Source organism: Anoplopoma fimbria, chromosome 7, assembly GCF_027596085.1.
Source record: "Anoplopoma fimbria isolate UVic2021 breed Golden Eagle Sablefish chromosome 7, Afim_UVic_2022, whole genome shotgun sequence".
NCBI classification, from domain to species: Eukaryota; Metazoa; Chordata; class Actinopteri; order Perciformes; family Anoplopomatidae; genus Anoplopoma; species Anoplopoma fimbria.
Window position 1 is genome coordinate 3,792,466 of NC_072455.1, and position 25,127 is coordinate 3,817,592.

General features: G+C 39.7%; 1 protein-coding gene across 1 annotated transcript; it reads right to left on the minus strand.

Annotated features, from left to right (window-relative positions):
* Window positions 1–9,676: 9,676 nt before the first annotated feature.
* LOC129093455 (GRB2-associated-binding protein 1-like) lies at window positions 9,677–24,530 on the minus strand. The gene is made up of 13 exons (XM_054601481.1): window positions 24,107–24,530; window positions 18,906–19,034; window positions 18,199–18,364; window positions 17,299–17,482; window positions 15,820–16,475; window positions 14,446–14,528; window positions 14,239–14,348; window positions 12,800–13,095; window positions 12,255–12,326; window positions 11,639–11,735; window positions 11,209–11,341; window positions 10,734–10,868; window positions 9,677–10,382 (listed from the first exon to the last, which is right to left on the minus strand). Exons 1-13 carry the CDS (start codon window positions 24,179–24,181, stop codon window positions 10,200–10,202), a joined length of 2,319 nt encoding a protein of 772 aa, XP_054457456.1. The 5' UTR covers window positions 24,182–24,530; the 3' UTR covers window positions 9,677–10,199.
* Window positions 24,531–25,127: the final 597 nt, after the last annotated feature.

The following is a 25,127-nucleotide window of genomic DNA, read 5'->3' on the forward strand; positions in this document are numbered from 1 at the left end:
ATCAGCCATCTTTTATGCAGTGGTCTGCTGGAGCAGCAGCATCTCAGCAGCAGACAAGAAGAGACTGAACAAGCTTGTCAGGAAGGCCAGCAGTGTGCTGGGGTGTCCACTGGATACGGTGGAGGTGGTGGGAGACAGGAGGATGATGGCCAAGCTATCATCCCTGATGGACAACACCTCCCACCCCATGCAGGACACCCTGGCAGCTCTGTGCAGCTCCTTCAGCCACCGGCTGCTTCACCCCCGGTGTGTGAAGGAGAGGTACCGCAGGTCCTTCCTTCCTGCTGCTCTCAGGCTGCACAACCAGCTCTGCTCCCAGTAGACCACATGACACATGACAATAAAAACCTGTGCAATAATAGTTAATATAGTTTTTTTTTCTGTCTGTAAATATTATATTTCAGTTGTTGTGTTTTTCTAATGTTTTTATTGCTTATTTATAATACTTGTTTTTTATTTTTATTTTTTATTTTTCATTTTTCATTTTTCATTTTATTTTTATCTTGTCTTTCTTTACTATGTCTCTTGTGTGCACTTTAACTCTATGCTGCTGTAAGCCTGCAAATTTCCCCGCTGCGGGACTAATAAAGGATTATCTTATCTTATCTTATGAACAGAACACGAGGAACTAGTAGATGTGTTTTTTACTGCACTCCCTTTCTCATATTTGGCATCATACATTCATAAATGATTAACATGCACCAACAAAACATTTCAATTTATAATTCTCTCTCTCTCTCTCTCTCTGTCTCTCTCACATTCCTTTAGCTACGCCTTCAGTCTGCAACCTAGAGCAAAGGTCTTGCTACTATTCCTACTCTAGCTGCACACTTCCCTTTTTCATCTGTGGTGTCATCAATTCAGAAATGAGTAACGTGAACCTTAACTGAAATTTAAATTCATAATATCCTAACATATTTCACAGATTCTGGCATTAAATATTATATATTTTTAATGCAGAGTATTACTTTATCATATCATCAGTCAGGTTTGCACTGTTAACATAGACTTTGTGACTCTACTAACTCCACTGATGCTCCTTTCTCCTCTAAGAACCAGTAAAGCTTATTTTAACTGTTACTTTTCTAAATATATTTTATTATGAGTGTTACTTTTTAAAAGAATAAAACTGATTGATAAAACGTGTTAACACGTGTTGCAAACATGAGACATCGGTTATTGATACAAATAGAAACTCTGAGTGAAGAAACAAGATAAATCCATGAAAAAATACACTATCTGAAGATGAATATATGAATACGTCATCTTGAATGTCTTCAGTCAAAGGATTAAACAGAGAGAGTGTTTCACCTTTCAGTTCAAAGTTCAGTTACGTTGTGAGTTAATGATAAACCCAGAGACTTCAGCTCACTGTTTATTGAGGATTAATTGCTGCTATCTACAACCTGATCTTGTGTTGTGGTTTTGCACGAGGCCGAGTTCCAGTCTGAGTCCAGTGAGATTTTCTTGTTAAGTTTTCATCCCCGGTTTAAAGAACAGAGAGCTGATGTTTATCTGCAGGTTTCTGGGAGTCTGTTCCACAAACTGAGAGCTTCTTCTCTTTAGTTTTGATTCTGGAGACAGTAGACAGCAAATAAAAAAATGTATCAGAGCTTCATAACAATAGATTTTTAAAGTCTTTCTTTAAAGCAATAATAATGATGATGATGATGATGATGATGATGATGATGATGATGATGATGATGATGATAGTACACAGATACTGACACAGAAAATTCAACATTTTTAACCAAATCAAACTTATTAAGCTGATTCTTGTATCTGGAACTGTGTTGATCTTTGGAATGATTTGATGACGAATGAAAAAGCTGTTTTTCAGTTTTTATATTCTTTTTTTATTAATTAGTAATCACCAACGTTCCCTGAGTGACACCAGAACAGATTTTGCAATAAATGTAAGCCAATGTCAGCAAAAATGACATTAGGATTCAAATATGGAGAAATATGAATATCATAATGGAATCTTAGCTGACTTTGCCTTCAATATTTTCAAAAACTGTACAGTAAACTCTCATAATATTTGACTTGTACATAGTCGGGGTCATCATGAACAAGACTCCGTCAAAATGTAATATGAACTCTTAAGGATTCTTTTTTATTACAGTGTTACTTTTCTAAATATATTTTATTATGAGTGTTACTTCTTTAAAGAATAAAACTGTGAGGACAGTAAACACATCATGAGATGTTCACACATTACCTTGTTCTTCTTCAGTGGTGTGAAGAGCTGCAGTTCTCCAGTTTGTGTGTCTGGATTCTTCTCAGTCTGCTTTTATATCTCTTGTGTTCTTCCTCCTCTTTTCTGTTTTTGTGACTTAGGAGAGATTTTAATTTGTCTTCTCCTCCTGCTTCAGCAGCACGCCTCCTTTTCCATCTGTGTTGCAGCAACAAGGAGAACATTAACAAAGAAAGAGAAACTGTGAACACCTCGACCTTAAATCCACCATTTGTGCAGCATTTATTTGCTTCTTTTGCAAAAAATAACTGAAAGCTGGAAGCTGCAGTTTGTTCTAAACACATTTTACTTCCACTTAGGATGTTATGAATGTTTTTTTTTTTTTGTAGAATTGTTCTGAATATGAATTGTTTTTCATTGACTACTCTCTGTCCTTTAGGACACATTTAAAATGATACATTGGGTAAATAGTCTCCCTCTAATCCTCTACAGGTCTGTTTCTAACGCGTATCAACCATAAACAGCAGCTGTAAATGAGTTTGTATTTAATAAATGTTTGTGTCTTTCATACTGACATTCAAAGGCACTTCAAAGGATATCTCTCCTCTGCCGCCATTGGGCCTCTGCTCTCCCACTTTTACCACTTTAGACTCCTTGATTTTTCCAACCATCACAAGCTTCTTTGCCTTCTCTATGTGTTCATCACTGTTACATCCTATTAAGAGATTTACATCTCACAAGATTTCTGCATATTTCATTTCTCCGACTTGTGCTCTTATTATTTGTGTCAGTTTTAATGGGTCCATGTTCTTTACTCCTCCCTCTCCTTCACATCGTATCCCAACATTTAGTAGTTTCACCCTCTGATCTCCACCCTCCTCTTCCTCTTCTTCACTCTCAGATTCACCCAAACTTGTTTCATCTTTCTTCCTTCTCTTACGATATGCCGACTTCTTCCCTCCTTCTTTCCACTCACCCTCCTTCCCAAAGTCAAAGTCCTAGAATATAAATATTGTGGATAATTGCCGGCGTCACTCTAATAGTCAAAACGCCTTGCTTACGTTCTTTACGTTCCTTACGTTCCTTACGTACGAGTCTGTGCGTCAACCGGCTCAGGAGCAGCGTCGGGACTCGGCTGCCCTCTAGCGGCGACAGGCTGCAACTGCTGCTGGAACTACTTTCGGTTTCGTTGGTTGTTAGTTATTTATTCATTAAATAATTATTTTCCTTTTCTATTAATATAAATTGAAACACACCTGCCTACAAAACATTTGTAGGCAAGACAATTTATTTTTATTAATTTTATTATTTATTGTTTATTCATTTAATTGGCTTAATTAGACCCACTATATGGGTCTAAGGGTGATTTGATAATAGGGTGTCAAAATAAAACATTGATGGGTGATACAATGGTATGTTTTGCTGTGTACAGAAATAACTGTTAGATTGACTGCTGGAATGTGAATATGCCTATGATTTTAATAGGTACATGCACTAATACTTTTTTGCTTGTTTTTTTATCAGTTTATATTGTTTGAGGAAAGCAAAATCAATATTCTTACTAGAAATTCTAATGGAAATTATTGTTCTAAGTAAAGCTAAATAAAATAGCTTCAAGACATTTTCATATCCCTTACTTAAATAAAAGTATGCCTATCAATACCACACTAATAAACTACTCTGTTACAAGTAAAAGTCCTGCATTGAATATGTTATTTACAGTAAAAGTATGTAAGTATACTCAGAATGTAGTTAAATGTAATCATTGTGCTGTAAAATAGTCATTGTCAGTGTCTGCCTATTAAAATGGATGTTTTGGGGAGTCATATTATTGTGGCAATAATATTTATGTTGCTAAAATGTTGACTTTTCATGAGCACAGAATAAAAGCAGCCCTGTTTTCAGGAGTTTCAGAGAGACGATGCATTTTCATGCTGATCCAAGAGGCTTTAAAATACTTTATTTAGCTTAAGAAAAAGATGAATACATTCTTCAGGTTATCAGAAAACATTAAAATTCAAAATATGTATGCTTTACATAAAGAAACACAAAAAGGTTATAAAAAAATAAATAAAAATAAAGATGATTAAAAGAGAGTTCAGTTCAATAATGTATTACTTCATTTGTCATATGTCGCTACAGTGCTGAGCAAGTTGAGGATTAAAGGCTCCAAATTTGCCTCTGCACTATACTTTTGCTCTGGCTTATGCTTTAAGATGCTTGTTTAAGAAAAAAGCACTTATGACTTCTGGTGACTAGTAGTTCTCTTGAATACCTATGTTGAATACACTTCCTGTAAGTCGCTTTGGATAAAAGCGTCTGCTAGATGACTGTAATGTAATATTCTTATGTTGCACAGGAGCTATGCAGGAGGACAGAAAATACATTATTAAATGTCACTATTCTTTAATTGTCTTCTTTGTTTTTTATGTAAATCACTTTGCATTGCCTTGTTGATGTCAGCTAATTGTTCATTTTTCCGTCACTTAGTCACTTTAATGTGCTCCTTATTGAACTCTGTGATTATTAAATAGATTGTGTGATTATAGTCGTGTTGTTAGTTCAGATTGTTGGATACATGACTACTATTGTACTGACTCTCATATCACACAGTCAGTCTTTGTTGAGAAAATGACATACGTAGTAGCAGGTAACCATAGCAACAATATTCCCCACGTAATGCTAGTTTATGAAGTGCAAATTTTTAGTACATGTACACTTAATGCAAAAAACACAGTTTAAGGTAAATTTTCTCTAAAAGAGTGAAAAATAAAGAATGAAAAAAAAAATATATATATATATATATATAGTTGATCTAATGACAGTGTTGTTGTCCTGAATCAAATGTTGAAATACATTTTGGTAAATGGCTAAATGGACTTGTAAACACTAAATGACGTCATTCACATACATTCATAGACTGAGACAGAGGCTACCACACAATTGCACAGAACATTTGCAATTCAATTTAAAAGTGGCATCTTGTTAGTGACAAAATATTCCCATGAATCTTTGCATTCTGGTGCTAATTAGCCAAGTACTGGTGCCAATACTTGGCTAATTAGCTGACATCATTTTGATATCACTTATTCACTTAAATGTGCTCCTTCATAAAGTTTGTGATTATTAAATAACACTGCATGTTTATAGTAATGTTGTCAGTGAATCTCATATTTGTCCCTATTTCTGTTCATAACTTTATGCTGCTGTTAATCCACAGACATACACATGTGTCATACACAGATCCAGATGTGTCTCAGATTGAGTCCACATCAGGATATTTTAGTGCAAACACTTAAAGGCTTAATAACTCAGCCTCGTTTTGGATGCTGTTTGTTTGGTTTTGCTGAGTAGAAATATTTTTTACAATGCAGAAAGCAAGTGTTAACAAAACCAGTCCAGCTGCTGTCAGTCCCAGTACACAGTAGAGTCCGATCCTTCCCCGACTCTCTGGTTGTGTTCGACTCTTTGGTTGTGAAGGATCTCTTGTCGGATTTGTTGCGCTTTGTGTCTCAGGTTCAGGCCGATCCCTCTCTGCTGCAAAGAGACCAAAGAAATCTGTTTCATTCATGTGAAGAAAAAACATTTCACTGAGAAGAAAAACTAAATGGCAACAACAGTTGTAACTATATTTCCCAGATACTGCAAAAAGAAAGTGCTTTTTTCAAGTTTTTATTCATCTACAGAAATCTGCCAAATCCACCTACCAGTGACACTGAGGTGACATTTCTCAGAGTTCTTCCCATCTCTTGTGCGCACGTCACACTGGTACAGACCCGAGTCAGCAGTCCTGAGTCTGGACACATGAAGTCTGAGTCGTCCTTCTCTGAGGACGTCTTTGTCCCACTGGACTCGTCCTGCAAACATTTGATCCTGGGTCTCCGAGACCTCGACACCTTCACGCAAAGCAAACAGGACTGAGGGTCTGACATCAGTGAACAGTTGACAAAAGATATAAATAAAGTGAGAGGAGAGTTGAGTGTTGGTGGTGAACGTCCATTCCAGTGTGATGTTGTGGTTCTCCTCTGCCTGATAGGAGCTCTGTGTCACATTCACTACAAATGATCCTGTTGAGGAGACACAGAGGGAGAGTGAGGAGCAGACAAACTGACGGCTTTAACATGTGAGCCTTTAAACTCCATCTCTAGATGTTTCTGTGGAGTGTTTAGAGATGATTCAGAGCTTTACAAATAAAGTAAAAATAAGTTAACTAACCAGAGGAAGAGGAGGTCAGGATGAAGAGCAGCAGGATCCAGAAGATCATCTTCTGCTTGAGTCAGAAACACATCACATCAAAACTCAGATGTTAGATGAAGACATCAAACATTTACGATAAAATGAGGAAAATCACTTTATGTCACCAGATGACACCAGAGGTTAAACTCTCCACCATGAACAGTAAACATCATCAGGATCTAGGTTTTCATTACTGAGCTGCAGTCTCCTTTATTTTATCTTGTGCGTCTTCAGTCTCTAAAGATCTGCTTCTCAAGAAAACTTCTCAGCAGGTCAGGAACAACGGTGCTGTTTGACCATCAGTGTTTCACATCCCTCACTCATAGTGGAATCAATCAATCAATCAATCAATCAATCAATCAATCAATCTCTCTCTCTCTCTCGTATTTATTTAGCTCCGCCTTCATCCTGCGTTATGTCCTTGAATCCAACGGGAGGACAGTAAACACATCATGAGATATTCACACATTACCTTGTTCGTCTTCACATTTTTTTTATCCGCTTGTTTTCCTCTTCCTGGTTCATGGTAACAAAGGGTCTCTGCTTCAGCAGCACGCATCCATTTTCATCTGTGTTGCAGCAACAAGGAGAATATTTTCAAAGGAAGAGAAACTGTGAACACCTCGACCGTAGATCCATCATGTGTGCAGCATTTCTTTGTTTCACTTCTTTTGCAAAAAATAATCAAATCTGGAAGCTGCAGTTCTTGTTGCTCACTTTATAGAAACTCAGACTTTATCTCTCAGAGAGAAGCCACGAGGCAACCTTTGTTATGAACAAGTTTTACTTCAGCTTTAGATGTTATAAATTATTATCTGTTGTTTCATGGAATTAATCTAAAAAAAAAGAATAGTCTAATCAATGAAGAATGATTAACATTATGCACATTATGCACATTTATTCTCACACACCTGATCAATCATATTGACATGAATATGATGATATGCAACATACGCAATGTGCATATTTTATCATGCAGGCAGGGTTCTAATTCTTTAATCAATATTTTGAATAATTTAGTTTCTGGGCAAGCAAATATTAAACACAATTGTTAAAAATCAGCGATGCACTTTTGCACGTTAAAAAAAAAGGGAATTAACTGCATAATGCATAACTTCATCCATATATTCAATTGCATTAACAAAACTAATTGAAATATTGCAACATGTTTATTACGTGCATGTATTTGCATTAATATGTTTATCAATGCTGTGCAAACCAACAGTGCAATACTCAAGATCGTGATAAACTATTTAAATTCCATTGCCTGTGAATGAGATAAATGATAAGATCTGCAGTGAGTGGTTTACCAGCTGGCCTCTCAAGTACTACGAGGTTGTACTACGAGGTTGTACTACGAGGTTGTACTACGAGGAAACAAAAGCTCAAAGAGTCAGAGTGACTCAGCCAAAGAAATAACGCCCGGAGGAGACATTAAGCTGCTGTCAGATCAGATAACAATAATACAGACTGTAACAAAATGGATCAAGTGCAGCGAAGCTTACGTATCTATTTCACTGATTTGTTGGGTTTGTTCAAAATACGTTGATGGATCCAGATGTTTAGGAATATAAAGAAATACGTCAAGGAGGATATTAGTACATATGTGTGTGAGAGAGAAAAATGTGTGTATTGCAGCCTCTATATCAAATCCAATTCAGCATGTTTAAAGTCCCTTGTTTAAAGGTTCTGTCTGCTCTAGTGCAGTACCCACCTGGAATGGAATAATGAGAACTCCGGCCCCTGCATGGACAAACCAGTTGTCAGAGACGTTAAGGTCTAGAGGAATGAATGAATAACTGCAACACCTGTTTTTTAAATTCAGAGTCCGGGCATTTTATACTGGAAGGACCGTATATTCATTAAGACCCACCCCCCCCTTGGATACGGTGCTTCACAACATAACAACATAACAGTCAAGTAAATAAACAAGACCTTAGCAACAGTTAATCAGGACGATACGTGGATCTGAGTGACACTCCCAGTTTATTGAATCAGTGTTTTGCTCTTTCAAACACCCAACAAGTGCTGCCAGGTGTTTTCCCTCATGTCACCTTTAGTACACCACTTTGATTCAAGCCGTAATAACTTTATTTGATGGATTGCCCTGACATTTTGTAAGGAAATTCATGGTTCCCAGAGGATGAATCATACTGAATTTGGTGACCTCCTGACTTTTTGTCTAGCGCCACCATGAGGCTTACATTTATGGCTTTTTGTGAAATGTTTCAACAAATAGCAGTTGGCTTGCCATGCCATTTTGACAAACATTCATGGTTCCCAGAGGATGAATCCTACCGAATTGCGTGACCTCCTGAGGTTTCTCTTAGTGCCACCATGAGGTTCGATATTTATGACTTTTAGTAAAATGTCTCAACAACTATTTGGTGGATTGCAATGACATTTGGTTCAGGCATTCATGATTCCCAGAGGATGACTCATACTGATTTTGGTGAAATCCACTATTGTTTATGCTTTATGAACAAATACATGCTTTTTGGTAGTTTTGAATGTTTAGGTGCCTTCACGGCAGATAGAGTTTTCGGCAGATACAAACTTTGAGGCTCAGATTTGCCACAAAGTCAGTTTCAATTCATGTTTTGGCTCTGCTGAATAACAAAGACAAAAACAGTCACATGAGCACACATCATAAAACCCCCCAATCATAAAAAAAGATAGACGCAACTAATAGAAGAAGTGCATTGTCATCATCTTACATTGCTTTTTCACTCAAGGTAGTTTCAGGACAGTGTGTTACTTTTATTTAGCTTAATTTAAACAAACCCAGCCTTTCCTAAATGTACTCTGGCACGCAGTGGTATTTGATATTTTGCCTCGTCTATACACTGCTATTGCCTTTTTTTGTGAAAGAGAGATCCTGCATCATATTGGATGAACTGATAGCGGCCTGATCTCAGACTTGACTTGAAACTTGAAAGCAGAAACATTTCAATTTCCTCTTTTGGCACTGAAATGACTTAAAGGTCTCACTAACAACATAGCGTTTAAAGGAACGTTAGAGAAAATCTTGTTTCATTTGTTCTGCATTCAGAGACCTGAAATGTTTGCCAAATACATACTTGTACTTGTCACAAATTACATGAGTCATGAACCGCTCTGAAGGCAGCTGTAGAACGGTCACAATAAGAAGAGAGGCGTAACATGTTGAAGCCGTGCTGTTTACAGCTCTGTTGTCATGCGACAGTCAATAAAAAGCACAAGAGAAGCCAAAAGACTGATGTGTATTGTTTATTCATTTCAATCATCCGTTTGACAGTCATCACTGCGATTACAGAATCAATTAAGTGACATTACTCACTGCACCCGAAGCTGCAGAGATAATTACGTAAGACAATTATCACTGATAGTTTTATCTCAGGAGGAAGCATGATGTTTAGAGAACTATTTATCTGTGCTGACTCGTAATTTCTTTAGAAACTGGTATCAAACCTTTTATTTCTACAACATTTCTTAGAGGCAAATATACTGTGGAGGGAAAAATTAGCTAATTAGAACCTCAGATTCTCTGATTCTCTACCTTAAAAACACTGACATAAAACCACGTTCACCATGCTATGGATACATGTATTGTAACATTCCTTCCATTTAGTTCAATAAACAAAAACTGAACTTATTGATTGTCAATCTTCAAAATATTTCATTGTAGCAGCAATAATAAAAAAAACTAAACTTCCTTGTTGCTACCTGCAGGAGTCAAACAGTGATTTGAGTTTAAAATGGACATTTTAGGAGTAAGGAGTTGGCTCTAGCATTTCTCCTTCTCCGTGGACATCCTCCCATCATGCCATGCTTCTCTGGTGCTCCTCAGGGCCTTGGTTCTTTTGGGGTCCACCACCACGTACTCCACACGTGTACGCTCGCCCCGTGCACGCTCCTCGCCTGCTCCGGCCTGCTCGCTGCCGCCTCCACCTTCTGCCGTGCAGCGTTTCTGGTTATGGTAAAGACGTATATATATATATATATAACACTTGGTATATTGATTTATTGATGCAAGAAGAAAACTTAACTGGAAGAAACAAAACTTATATGATAAATATTGTAAATGTTTCACACATATTGAAAAAACACCATAAGAAATTAGTGGTGCAAAATATTTAATATTTAATACTGTTTATTTATTCTTTAACTTGGCTCCCTCTAGTGGCTAAACTCCCACAAGACATGAATGATCATTTTTATCTGAAATGACCAATTATTGGAAAATATAACAGAAAAATACGTACATATCTTTACAAATAAACACAATATTTACAGAGTGAAAGAGAGAGGGTGGTGTCACCTGTCTTGTTAGTGTCGATCGCCCGGTGTGGAGGTCCAGGTCCAGGTACTCCACCTGTTTGTCGCCTCTGGCTCGCCGTATCATCGGGCTGCTGACTCCGCCTTCTGAGGCCCGGTGCAGCATGAGCCTCAGAGACTGTAGACACACACACACACACACACACACACACACACACACACACACACACACACACACACACACACACACACACACACACACACACACACACACGCACACGCACACACACACAGTTTAGTTTAGCATACATTAAAGGTGCTATACACGAGTTTGGGGGCACTTCTGTTGCCTCCACATGGCTCACAACATGGCAAAGGCCGACCGGTTTGCAGCTAACAGTGCAAAGCTTTTGCGAAGACTCTGTTGGTCGGCCAAAGGTAGAAATGAAGGAAGGAAAAAGTGGGAAGAGGGTAAAAATGAGAGGAAGTACAGTTGAAAGGAAGTGAGTGCTTTTTACCGGTTCCCCGGCGCTTAAACTGAAGGTGGGGGTGGTCGTCATGGCGATGTAGCTGTCATCTGTGTCATCGGAGTCGGAGGAGGGCGAGGAGCTGTGAGCAGACGTTGGCCTGACCGACCGACAACTGGACGGACTGACACACAAAAAATAAAACTTCATGAACACATTTGAGAGTTACAAGTTTTGTGGCAGTTTGTCAAGTCACATTTGATCAATTTCCATTATTATTATTATTATTATGTACTTCTATTACCAAATCTCCACCTCCTCTGATAGTAGTAATATTTCGGTTTAGCACCACAGGGGGCAGCAGAGTGCAACACAGCTGATTTAACTGCTCACATATTCACACATCATACTACTCTCTCTGGTTCTGTAGGAGACGTTAAATATTTCACCCACACACAAACACACACACACACACACTTACTCTCGCGTGAAGGTTCGAGTGACAGGTGAGCGGACAGGGGGCGGGACTTCCTGCCATTCCTGCTGTACAGGATTGATGTCCAGAGGAGCTGGTTTCACTGGGAAGGAGAGAGAGAGAGACTTTTCACTTCTGACTACTTCAGCATTTGCACTTTAGCTCAGCTTCTGGAGTGAAGGAGGGCCGACCCTGATTTGCATGTTGTTTGGAAAAACCAAGACGGCTTGCAATATTATTTGTGATCCGGCCATGAAGTGTGAATAAGTGTAAAGTTAAAGCCTTGAATCTTTCTTAAAATAAATGCTAATGGAATGAAAACAAAAAGCTTTTTACAATGAAATAGCAGTGATGCAGAAACACCTCCTGTCAACCTTTGCTAATAATTAATGAGTTTCTATAAGCTACAGCTCTATATACAAAGCCGTGGCTGTCACGCAGTCTTGTTGAGCAAAGTGTTAGCAGGTAAATAATTAAAACTAAAAGAGGTTGAAGGGGAACAAGAGAGACGAGAAGTGACAAACAGAGAGAGACACAGGGGGGAATGTGGGAGAGAGAGAAAGAGCCACTGGGAGAGAAGAAACAATTTCAGAAACGGAAATCTGAAACTTGTAGTTCGTACCCCTTTTTTTGTGTGTCGTCTCTGCAGCCGTCTGGACGTCTGTTCTCTCTGCAGGCTGACCGACACCAACTACTGCAGGGATTCAGAACATAAAACGGCAGAAAGCATCAACCAGGCTGCACAACTACAGCAACTAAATCAACGGGAACGCTTCTGTTTATGTCAAGAATTGACATTTCAATTTCTTAGCAAACCAGAACAACAATCTCTTCATAATTCACATAATAGCCTATAACTGATGCAAAATAGTATACATTTTACTTCAATGCAATTTGATTAAACATACATATGATGTACGTTCGATCAAATTAATCTCTTGTGGAAATTTGAACCACAAAAAGGCTTTCTTGTTTAATAACAGATCATAATCTGTTTTGAGTAAATTAGCTGAAAGTAGGTTTGAGAGAAAGTTTTAGTAACTGTATATTTCTTTCTTTCCTTTATACTTTTGATATCTGATTATTTAATAAGGTTCTATAAAGTTTCAGTCCCCACAAGTATCCAAAGTGATTAAACATGAAATATCACAGATAAGCTTTACTCACCTCTGCGTTGTGGTTTCAGGTTTCGGTGGATCGGAGGTGGCGTGGCCTCCACTTTGACTCCACCTGCAGTGTTCATAGTGTTCCTCCGTAGCGGCGGGGTTAGAGGGGCCACGGGACTCAGGGGGGAGTTACGAAAACCCATGTGGGCTGGCGGTGGGACTTGTCTTCCCAGGGAGGCCAGGTCACCCACAGCAGGGGTGGAATGAACGGGAAGGGAAGGAGTGAGGGGGATCATGGGGACGTAGTTGGCATCCTGGAGCTGGAGAGAGGGGTCGGAGGGAGGATGTGGAGGAACCCTGGAACAAGAGAAGAAGAAATTAGAAATGGGGGCTGTGTTTTTCACATTAAGTCCCAGGGAAGTCCTGCGATCAATAAGGGTTTTCACTGAATCTGAGAGGGTTCCACGAGTTAAATAAAGGGAGTCCATTGTGGTTCTGGAAGTGGGTGTTGGCCTTCATTAATGGTTGTCCCTTGTCATCTGTCCTGCTTGTGATTTTCATGGACAAGATCTCAAGGGGAGTGTCCGGTTTTGGGACTCCAGAATTCCGTTTCAGCTCTTTGCAGATGATGTTGTTCTGTTGGCATCAGACTGTGATCTTCAGCCCGCACTGGGTCGGTTTGCAGCCGATTGTGAAGCGGTCCTGATGAGAGTCAGTAACTCCACGTCTAAGGGGTCTCTGCAGGAAAAAAGTTGGTTGGGTTTGAGCCATGTCCCCAAGCGAGGGAGTTCAAGAATCTCTGTGTCCTGTTAATGAGTGACTGCTTCTTGTAGTTGCCGTCCTGGTATCCAAGAAGAGGTGAGACAGTGTCCTGCTTTAATTCAGGTTCTCACAAAAAGTACTGGATCATATTTGTCCAAAGGGGGTCCATTTAGGTCCATTCTCAGACGTGAAGACAGGCTCACCTGGCTTGCTGTGTCATTTACGGCTGAACATTGTCTCTCAAACTCATTGTTCATATTTGTGAATAAATGTTGGGCATTAGTAATATTTTAAAAGACATTTTAGGGACTATGGCAAGTGACAAAGTCTTATGATTTAAGAGACCACGTGAAAATTTGCAATTGGGGCTTTCAGGAGGTCTTTCAGTGTGAATTAAGGGGTCTCAGACCCAACTAGACCCCCTGTTTCTCACACTGGTCAGCAGTGATGCATGATTTCATTCACAGCTAATTCTGCTCACAGTTTTCATTCCCAGGACTCTTCATATCATATCATATAAATGTTAATAATATAAGTGTTTAAAAAGATGTAAAAAAAACAAAAAACATTATTAGGATTACATGTTATAAAAAGACACCACAAAGATGACATGAATCAACGCTTTTTGTTTAAACTGCAGGTCAAAATTTCAGTTGAAAAGGTCCTTTCTTTTAAATCCTTTAAAAATGAATCACAAAATTAACACAGTTTTATCACATCGCGTCTCTTCTGACTGACCTTGGTGCAACAGGAGGCTCGGTGGTGGCAGCGCTCATGGGAACATAGTTCTCGTCCACATCATCAGCTTCAGTGCAAACGCTACCCAGAGGTACCATGCCTTTATTAAACTGAGAGAAAGAGAGAGAGAGAGAGAGACTTACATTTTGAATTGATATAACATGGTAGTGTAGTTTATTCTTGAGGTTTTTAAAAGATTTAACTTACAAAGTAACTGTTGAAGCTCTCGCTGAACTCAAACATGCTCGCTCTGTCGGACAGAGACTGAGGGATGTGAAAAGAGTCACAACCTGAAACACAGAGTTTAAAGACTTATACATAAACCACCTGAAACGAAATATTTCAAAAACATTTTGGGATTCATTTTTACATTGCTGAGAGTTAAATTAAAAGTTTGATACCAATCTCAGATATCTGTGCATTCAGCATAGATCTGGAGCCAGTAGGTTAGCTTAGCTTAGCATAAAGACTGGAAACAGCTAGCCTGGCTCTATCCACAATTCAAAAACTGCCTACTTGCACAAAAATAAATGTACAAAAGGTCAGGCTAGCTGTTTCCCACTGCTTCCACTCTTTAAGCTAAGCTACGCTAACTGCCTGCTGACTCTAGTTTAACATTCAGCTCTTTCTTTTCTCATCCAACTATCTTCAAGAAAGCAAATAAGTTTATTTACCGTAATGTCAAACTATTCTTTTAAATGCTACATATACATGTGTTGTGCATTAACCACTATTACATTTTAAAAATCCCATGTGACTTATTGGCAGAAGAGCGTTAAGACTTGTGTTGACAGAGTGCAAACAGAGCTTGACCAGATCTGAATGTAGATGGACATTAAGAAAGCAAACATTTGTGCACAAAGCATCAAGTCCGAGCATGTTAGAGTACAGAGACTGAAGCATAATGAAGCATAAAGATCTTTGGAGAATTATGGAACATTTTTACCCACCAGGCTTGAAACTGAGATCTGGCTGACAAAGAACTCTTTGTGCTGTTTAAGGGCAAAGGTCTCGTCTTATTAACGAAACTAATTCCAATCAAATCGTGGTGCGAACAGGCACAAATAGTTTCAGCTGTGAGGAAATAATCCATCAACACTGCTAGCTCTGCACAATAAATCTACCTGATCGCCTCTGAGGTTTAAAACTCTCTGCTGCGTAATAGTCAAGACAAAGCTCACCATTACTACATGTTGAATATTTATTTCCACATTACTACTGATTTACAAGACGGACACTAAAAGGCTTTGTCGTTGTGAGCTGAATAACCAGATATTTTTAAGTGGACAACCAAATAGCCAAAATAAGAGTGAAAATTGGACTTGAAATCTGTCAGGTGGAAGCAAACATGACTACAAACGAGAGCTAATGTAGTGATCCAACATGTAGGTCGTCAAAGATTAAAATACAATGTGCATTCCGAAGTGTCAACGACTGCCCTGGCCTTCACCTACAAAATGTCACTTGACGAGACACGTACCAACCAGGAAGTGACGCAAATGACCCAAAGCATATTTCTCAAATCTATCCTTTCAAAACAAGACCTTTGATGAATACCATGACACACCGCTCTCTTCTTACCTGTCGGCGTGCGTCCTGACGCAGTGATGGTGTTGCTCCTTGGCAGACCTCCTCCCTCCACACCTCCATCCCTCCTGTCTAGTTCTGAGGTGGAGCGGGGGAGCGTGGCAGACCACGAGCCCACAGCCGAGCCCTCTCCCTGGGCCGCAGCGCTCTGGGGCTTGGGCGGGCGTGGAGGGGGAGTCGGGGTGGAGGCGTGGAGCTCCGCCTGGGTCAGGGAGTCCACGCTGGGGGTGGAGGACGGGCGGCGAGGGGGTCGTGGTTGGGTGGTGGACGCAGGACGTGGGATCTGGTAACCACTGGTGGTGTATGAGTGCATGTTCGGATACACGGTGGAGTGTGTATCGTCGCTGAGAGGTATCGCCACGGGCCGCAGGTGGAAGTCCAGGGAGTGCTTCCTGGGATGAGGAGAGGGGTGACAACGAGGGCGGCCTGCTCGTCTCTTGGGGTCAAAGGTCAAGCTGGCATCCAGAGACTGGCTCAAAGGGCCCGGCATGGAGGCAGCCGTCCAAGTAGCTGTCCTGAAGCCGGAGGAAGAGAGAAGCGGGATGCCGTTTGGATGCAGGGAGGGAGAGGAGGAAGAGGAAGAGGAGGAGGAGGGAAGAGGGTTGTCGTTCGAGTCGGTTTCAAGAGATGTGGAGGAACCTAAAGGAGGCCTGGAGACAGAGAGACACAGAAATAAGAGTTTTAAAACAACAACAACAAATGATTGGGTAGGTAGTTCTTATTGAAACCATTCATATTAAGTTGTTGCTCCACACTTCAGCAAATCACAATCCGAACAATCTGGACGGATAAAAATCTTTCCCACTGCAGAGGAACATTTAGGTTTTATTGTTCTGTTCTGATGACCTGTTGCATGGAGGAATGTGAATAAATCTGTGGGTGTGATCCAGGCTTAAATTAACCTCTAATCCCTTTTTTTTTAACAGATTCAACACGTCTAAACCTGTAACTCTGACTGTTAGTCTGGATGATTTACCTTTTTCTTTCTTTTCTGAAATCCAAACCAGAGTGGAAAAGTCAAATTTGTGCATTTAGACATTTTTAAAAGAAGTCAACCTTTTGCAAAAAACTCACGTGTTAATGATTTATAATTTATTTCACTATTATCATTGTGTAATTATTTGTTTGCTAGTTTTAATAGCTCATCATTTGACATAGGAGGCAGAAACAAAATACACTTCTACATGATGGACCCGTCTGAGCTCTTCTTCTCTGGTGTTGATGCTAACACCCATGAAATTTCTTTTATAAGATTTGTAAAAGCATACCCTCTGTTTTAACTCCAAAAGCAACAGTGAGTATTTATTATTTAGGGTCCTACATTTATATTGTTTTAGCTTCTTTCTGTTTTTTAGGATTGAGGTCTGTATCTAAATATATGAGTATAAAGACACTGATGTGTGTGTGTGTGTGTGTGTGTGTGTGTGTGTGTGTGTGTGTGTGTGTGTGTGTGTGTGTGTGTGTGTGTTTTACCTGATGTGACTCTGGCAGTGCGATAGCCACAGGTAATCTTCTTCTGCATTGACGTCGTGCAGCAGGTTCCTCACATTCACCGGGTCGTAGGGCGGTGGGACTGACCCTGTTGCCGTGGCGATGCCGCTGCCCATGGTCATCGCTGGGATGGAGGACGAGCCGGAGACAGGAGGTCTCTCTGGGACTGTGGAAAAAAAGAAAAAGTCCATCCAAATGAGGAAGGAAAAAGTAAGGAGAAACTTTCTGTGTCCCTCCCTGCAGGGCATTGTGGGTATTGTAGTGTTTTTCTTTATAGCCCAATCTATCACAATATTGTAGGTCGTAGATAGTGGTGGTGTTCATTTTTACTGCATTATATTGAAATGCGTTAGAAACACCTCATCATCACCTCTTGCCTAGTAGTACAATAAATCTTTGTTAGGCTGCAACAAGTGCATCAAAACAGTAATCCATCGGAATAAAAAAAGAAAATTATAGTTACATTGACCTATATAAAATTAACTTAAAGCTACTATGAAGAACATACATTTTCTGTTGATTTTGGCGGTCCCTTTGGACAAAAGTGGTAGTGTTTCCGAGCACCAGAGTCCCTTTTAGTAAATCTCTTATTTTACTGCAAAAATTTGTAAAACCAAGACAAAGTTCAAATGACTGCAAAAGGCAAAACTGTTATAGAGAATATTTTTTGATATTTTACAGCTGAGTCATCGACGTCCTCGGGACATTTCTGTCCATCTTTTCTTTCTGCATGTTCTCTCTCTTCTTTCCTCCCACTAGTTTTCACACTGACTCAGCCACAACCCACACTTCTATCCATTTCAAAACTGCAAAAGTGCTATCTATCTCTCTATCTATCCATCTATCTATCTATCTATCTATCCATCTATCTATCGGTCGTACCGTCATCCGTCGGGTTGAAGCCACAGAGCAGGCAGATGGAGGACACCCAGCGGTTCATGTCCTCCTCAGACTCCGCCACCAGGTACCAGGTCCTCTCCTGCGTCCTCAGGTCGAAAACGAAGCTGCTCTCCAGCTCCTTCTTCGTGAACGTCAGGCCGGCATCCACCTGAGAAAGACGGGCATGCATATGCTGATATGTTGCATGATTGTTGGAGCATTTATGGAACACAACTGTGCAACATTAAGCTATTGTCAAGCGACAATACCTGAAAATTCAATGATATCAATGATATATCATTTTGAAATGCTGCAGCATTAATATTCAGCGTTAGCACTTAGTTAGCTTTAAACACAGAAACCCTGTTAGTAATTTAAACACAAAAACATGAAAAAATAGGGTCCAGGTTGAAAAATACCAAAGTAACCCTTAAAAGTGAAAACCTCCTCAGGTGTGTCACACAGTAACTATCACTCTGCATATTAATATAGTCAGTACAGTGGAGCATATATATGGAAGATTAAAATGATTTACCCATAAAAATAAATAAAATTAAATACATGGAGAAAAATACATGAATATTCTATAAAAAACAACAAAGCGCAACATTTCTTAACGCTTTTATCAACACACAAACATGCTGAAATAACAACTTTTTAATATGCACAATAAGGAGCATTAATCCAGGTCATTAATGGTGTTTGTTTACCTGTTCGCACAGGTTCAGGTTGATGGTCCTGATTGGCCGACGGGACTGCTGGTTCTTGAAGTACTGCAGGACGTCCGGCTCGCCGCTCAGCCGGCCGCTCCGCAGCACGAACCAACGCCTCTTCCACGCCTGGACACAAGAAACACTTCCTCCTTCAGTTTATCTCATTCAACATCACCAACATTTACAGAACACAATCATCCTCTAAATGAGATAAACTTTCCATTTCAGACCCTCGTTAGCTTTCCTCTAGGGCCACCATTAAGACAAACTTTACATTTTTAGACAAGTGGGAGCTAAACAAACAGAAAAACTAGACTTTAGCTCTTTTAGTCTTTTTGCAAACTGATATATTTAACAGATTATTGATTAAAAGGTCAGTTAAGAAGATAATGTTTTCACTTCCTTCCTGTCGCTCTCTTTCTCTAACGTTCAGACTCTGGTGGAAGTTTTACACTCCAGTGCACACGAACATTAACTAAACATAACACACACACACAAGTTGCTTAATGTTTCACACTTTTCTCAGGTTGTCCCTGAGCATTATGGGTAGGGTCCATCTCCCATGAGCAATCCATGGGATGACACCTCATATTTCACACATGACTCACCGCCCGTGTGTGTGTGTGTGTGTGTGTGTGTGTGTGTGTGTGTGTGTGTGTGTGTGTGTGTGTGTGTGTGTGTGTGTGTGTGTGTGTGTGTGTGTGTGTGTTGGTGTGCGCTTGTGCCAAAGACTCATCATGATTATTTAAACATGTGAAGCAGAGCATGAAGAAAGAATTTAACAGTATGAGCACACACACACACACACACACACACACACAGAATCTGCACACATGATGATCTCAGTTTTTTTCTGTTTAAATGCATCAAAGAAAAATCTAAAAAAGACACAGAATTGGTAACGAAGAGCGACTTGAAACGTAGGATTAAGCTTTGCACTGCTGTTTATGTGGCTAAATATACTATGCATGTGTGTGTGTGTGTGTGTGTGTGTGTGTGTGTGTGTGTGTGTGTGTGTGTGTGTGTGTGTGTTTGCCAGTGAGTTTCCACCAGTCCAACAAACTAAATCCATCTCATCCGATCCCAGTTTAAAAAATGTTTCTCAACAAAACCAACGTGACCTCAAAGGCAGGCCTCTGTGTGTGTGTGTGTGTGTGTGTGTGTGTGTGTGTGTGTGTGTGTGTGTGTGTGTGTGTGTGTGTGTGTGTGTGTGTGTGTGTGTGTGTGTGTGTGTAATCAAAGTAGTTAAATACTGCAGTGAAACGTTCCTCCCTTCTTTCTATCCAAACACGGACAGGAAGAGGAAATAGCTGAACAGGAAGTGCCAGTAAGAGATGGCAGTGTGTGTGTGTGTGTGTGTTTGTCTATCCTCCACTCATTTTCAGACTGCTGGACAAATAAAAGCAGCAACAAGTATGAAAATATTATTCAATGTCTTCTATATAAAGGAATAGTTCACTCAAAAACAATATAAACTGCATATATAGTACTCTCCTATCCAGGATCTCTGTAGTGCCCGAAAAAAGAAAGCATATCAGTGCAAACAGACTTTGGTGGAGGCCAAACTAAATTTGTGGCGTGATCAAAACACACTCCAAATAAGCAAAACAAGCACTTGCTTGTGCTTTGAATTGAAGACCTTTTTAACATTTTTGCTTTCCTTCTATCTCCTTAAAGCCCTACAATAGAAAACAGAGAGCTTAGGGAGGTGAGTACTCTATACAATTTGTCTTGTTTAGGAGTGAACTACTCTTTTAAATGACTGAGTTGCACCAGCTTTTTGTTAATATATCAATAAGTTTGTGTGTAAATCCCTTTCTAAGTTATTAGTAACGCTTCAAACTGGTGCACACAACCACTCCAGGTAATGTGTGGGCAGAAAAAGCTGTTTATTTTACAATAAATATGTGTTTTGTTGGGAAAACATCACCTTTATTAAGGATTGTCTTTAGTAAATCATCACTAATTCTAATCCTTATTATTGACACTGATTTGCTTGAATATCAGCAACTTCAAAATCATGATAATCTCTTTTGTCTTCAAACACTTTCTCTAATCTCTCCTCCACCTATTTGTTTCCTCCGTTGACCTCTGACCTCGGACAGGAAGAGGGCACAATGGATTCTAAAATAACACTTCCTCCATCCTGCCTCCAAACCAAATTTAACACCAGACCTGACAAACAATTGTCCCCGATGTTCAGTTGCTCCTTCACTGATCTATTCCTCCTCTTCCTCCCATGATATTCAACACATTCATTTTCCCAGAAGTGCAAAACATGTGACTTTGCAACACGTGTAATTCTACGGTAACCGAGCACTTTGAAGGAACTGAAATCAAATGACGGTTGAAGTAGTTTTCATTTCATTAATGCTTCCTTAAAACTCCCAAATATTAAACTGTCGCTGGATGATGGCCTGTTCAAAACACCAAATTATTTTTCCTTCTCTGAATTTTTAGGGACTTTAAGATGCAATATCAATGAACATTTCACAAACAAATGGAAAAATTAACACAATTTACGGGTAATAAAATTTCAAATAATTCACATAAGAAAAGCAGAAGAATGTAAAATAAATAAAACTTTAACTGTCAGCAACTCCTCAGATTTATCTTGTGATGTCTTAGTTAGGAAAAACTGAATCCCTTCATTCTAAAGAAATACTTTACTTAACTTTTTCTTAAAAATTATCAAAGATTTATCTCACAATTTTCAGGTACTTGACCTGAACAATGACTAAAATGACCAGAATTTGTAATATAATTCCCCTTTTGTTTAAAGAGCGGGTCCATTATTCTTTTTCTTTTTTATTTCATTCATCTTGTTGTCTACAGGCGTTTTATCGCTTGCTTTAAAGTCACTAGACAGATTGAAAAAAGCAGTAATTTAAGAACACTGGAGCATACGCCCCACTTTGAGTTACTAACAAACTGAGCACAGATAACGCCGACTCTGCTTGTGCTAGCGCTCACGTTATCCATCACCTTATTGATTAGCTTACTGTGGTGAACTACATTTCTGCTGTGTTTCCATTTGAAAATGATAGACCCGCCCTTTAATTGATCACTAATGACTGTCAATCAATCTTTTCCCACAAATACACTCTCTGAAGTTGTCATGAATGTGACTGACATGGGAAAGTCTGTATTACCTCCACAGATACAGTTTCCCAGACTGTGTTCGACCTTGTGTGTGTGTGTGTGTGTGTGTGTGTGTGTGTGTTATTGTACTGAAGGTTGCAGAATGCATCATCCTCCTTGGTTTTGTTCCAGTCCGCGTGTGTGTGTGTGTGTGTGTGTGTGTGTGTGTGTGTGTGTGTGTGTGTGTGTGTGTGTGTGTGTGTGTGTGTGTGTGTGTGTTTCCAAATCTTCTAAATCTTCAGGGAGGCCCCCTCTCTTCCATCCAGGCCCAGCTGAGAGCGATTAGTTTATTACATAACACACACACACACACACACACACACACACACACACACACACACACACACACACACACACACACACACACACACACACACACACACACACACACACACACACACACACACACACACACACACACACACAGCTTTCAGAACAGGGAGTGTATGTATGATGAGGTACACTCCACGAACTCTGGCCCAGCGCTTAGCGTGAACACTCTGCTGCAGCCGTGTGTGTGTGTGTGTGTGTGTGTGTGTGTGTGTGTGTGTGTGTGTGTGTGTGTGTGTGTGTGTGTTGACAGTAGACACACAGCTGGCCAGTGTGTGTGTGTGTGTGTGTGTGTGTACACAAAGGGCTGTGTATACCATCATGGCACACCGTCTGAACAACGAGCTCTTCTTCTTCTTCTTCTTCTTCTTCTTCTTCTTCTTCTTCTTCTTCTTCTTCCAGTTTCATTTGCAGCTCAAGATAATTGTTTCTTCCCCTCTAAAAGGCTTCACTGATGTCAGCCACCGGGGGGATTGTGGGTAATTGAGTTCTCGTGATTACGGCCAATTAGGGAGTTTATTTGTTTGGGCATCTGTTACCGTTTTATCCTCATAATAAGGCTGCTGTTTCAGATCAGAAACACCTCAGCTGCTCTTTGAGACAGTTAGTAAGTAAGTAGTTAGTAAGACACGTGTTCTCTAAACAACAACTTGTTCCACCTTCACTTTCCACACACACACACACACACACACACACACACACACACACACACACACACACACACACACACACACACACACACACACACACACACTGAGAACAGAAAGCAATAATAACAGGAAGAGAGAGTAAATGAGTAAAAGTGAAAGTTACAAAGAACAACAGAGCAAAGAAAGGAAGATTAAGGGAAAATATGTAGAGGAGAGATGAGATTAGCTCAACTCACTGGTAAGGCATGCTAGTTATGCTGTGTATGTGTGTGTGTGTGTGTGTGTGTGTGTGTGTGTGTGTGTGTGTGTGTGTGTGTGTGTGTGTGTGTGTGTGTGCGTGAATAACTGGCTAAGCTGCTTCTCTACTGGAAAGCCAGCCGTGCTGCCAATTGAACCAACAACCTTTGAAATGTTTACTGAATTTATTGGATATATTTGGTATATATATATGTACTAACAGGTTTTTAAATGCTCTTTCCTTTCAAAATAAGATACTCTATCCAACCATCCATCCATCTATCTATCTATCCATCAATCTATCCATCTATCTGTCTTTCTATAGATATAGATATTTATAAATATAACTAACTAATCGAGAAAGTTATAGTCACAGCCGTGCCAATATAAATTCAGTATATATAACTGTTTTTACCACAAATATAGCCGGCATGCGAGCTAAACTAAGTATTCATTTATTTATTTTTAACTGAAATCAAACAGATAGGAAAGTAAATATTGTGACAGGCCAAAGTAACACATGATATAACTTTGTGTCCAGCAGACATCTGTGTTCTGCTGAATCAGGTTACAACTTTAGGAAATGGCCCAGTGTGTAAACAGTGAGAGCTAATCTCCAGGCTTCATTAAATCTACTGTGTGTGTGTGTGTGTGTGTGTGTGTGTGTGTGTGTGTGTGTGTGTGTGTGTGTGTGTGTGTGTGTGTGTGTGTGTGTGTGTGTGTTCTGCAGTAACATGTCAGCTTCTATAAAATAAAAAAATAAAATAAAAACACCCAGTATCGATCCCCAACCAATTAAAAACTTTTTTTTTTAAAAATCAAAACTTGACTTATACTCACATAACGCCGGAGCTTCTTCTCCGGTGGTGACTTCCTCAGCCAGCCTTCACACACCACCTCCCCTGCTACACTCATCCTCCTGATCGATCAACCCCGGCCTCCCAATCAGCTGTCAATACTTCCAATAAGTCAATCAGGATTCCTCAGATTCCACCAATCAGGTGCCAAGTCAGTCAGTTCAGCAATCAGACCTGGAATCAGTTTTGATCTTCGAGTCTTTCCAGTCCTCCTCCAACTGGACTTTTATCTCTTTAAAATCAACAAGCTGGGACTCCACCAATCAATCAAATGGAGTTCAGATTGATCACAGCAGAATCAGCTGGTTCTGCTGTGATCAATACTTGTTTTGTTGACTCAGTTTCCATCCACGGCTGAGTCACACCTCCTTCTGAGAGGGTTTCCACTTCCCAGCAGAGTCTCTCTCTCTCTCTCTCTCTCTCTCTGATTGTGAGACAACAGATCACAATGCCCCGACTCGGACATTCCTTCTCCCCTTTCCTCCTCCCCCTTTCCTCCTCCTCACTCCTCCTCTTCTGCTGTTCCTCTGGATAACAGGAAACTCCCCCCTGTGGCTATTTATGTGTATGAAGTATTCAGGTATTTGTGGCCCTGTTACAGTGTAGAAGTACTCAGAATTTACAAGTAAAAGTAAAAGTAAAAAGAATCTGAATGTATTTAAAGTACCAAAAGTTAAAGTACTCATCATGCAGAATGGTTATGTTAGTGAATTTGAATTATAAGATAAGATAAGATAAGATAAAATAATCCTTTATTAGTCCTGCAGCGGGGAAATGTGCAGGCTTACAGCATCATAGAGTAAAGTGCACACAAGAGACATAGTAGAAGAAGACATGATAAAAATAAAAAATGAAAAATAAAATAAAACAAGTATTATAAATAAGCAATAAAAAAAAACAGAAAAAACAACAATAACTGAAATATTATATTTACAGACAGAAACCCCCCCAACTATTTTAACTATTTTAACTTGTTTAACTATTATTGCACAGTGTAATGTGTA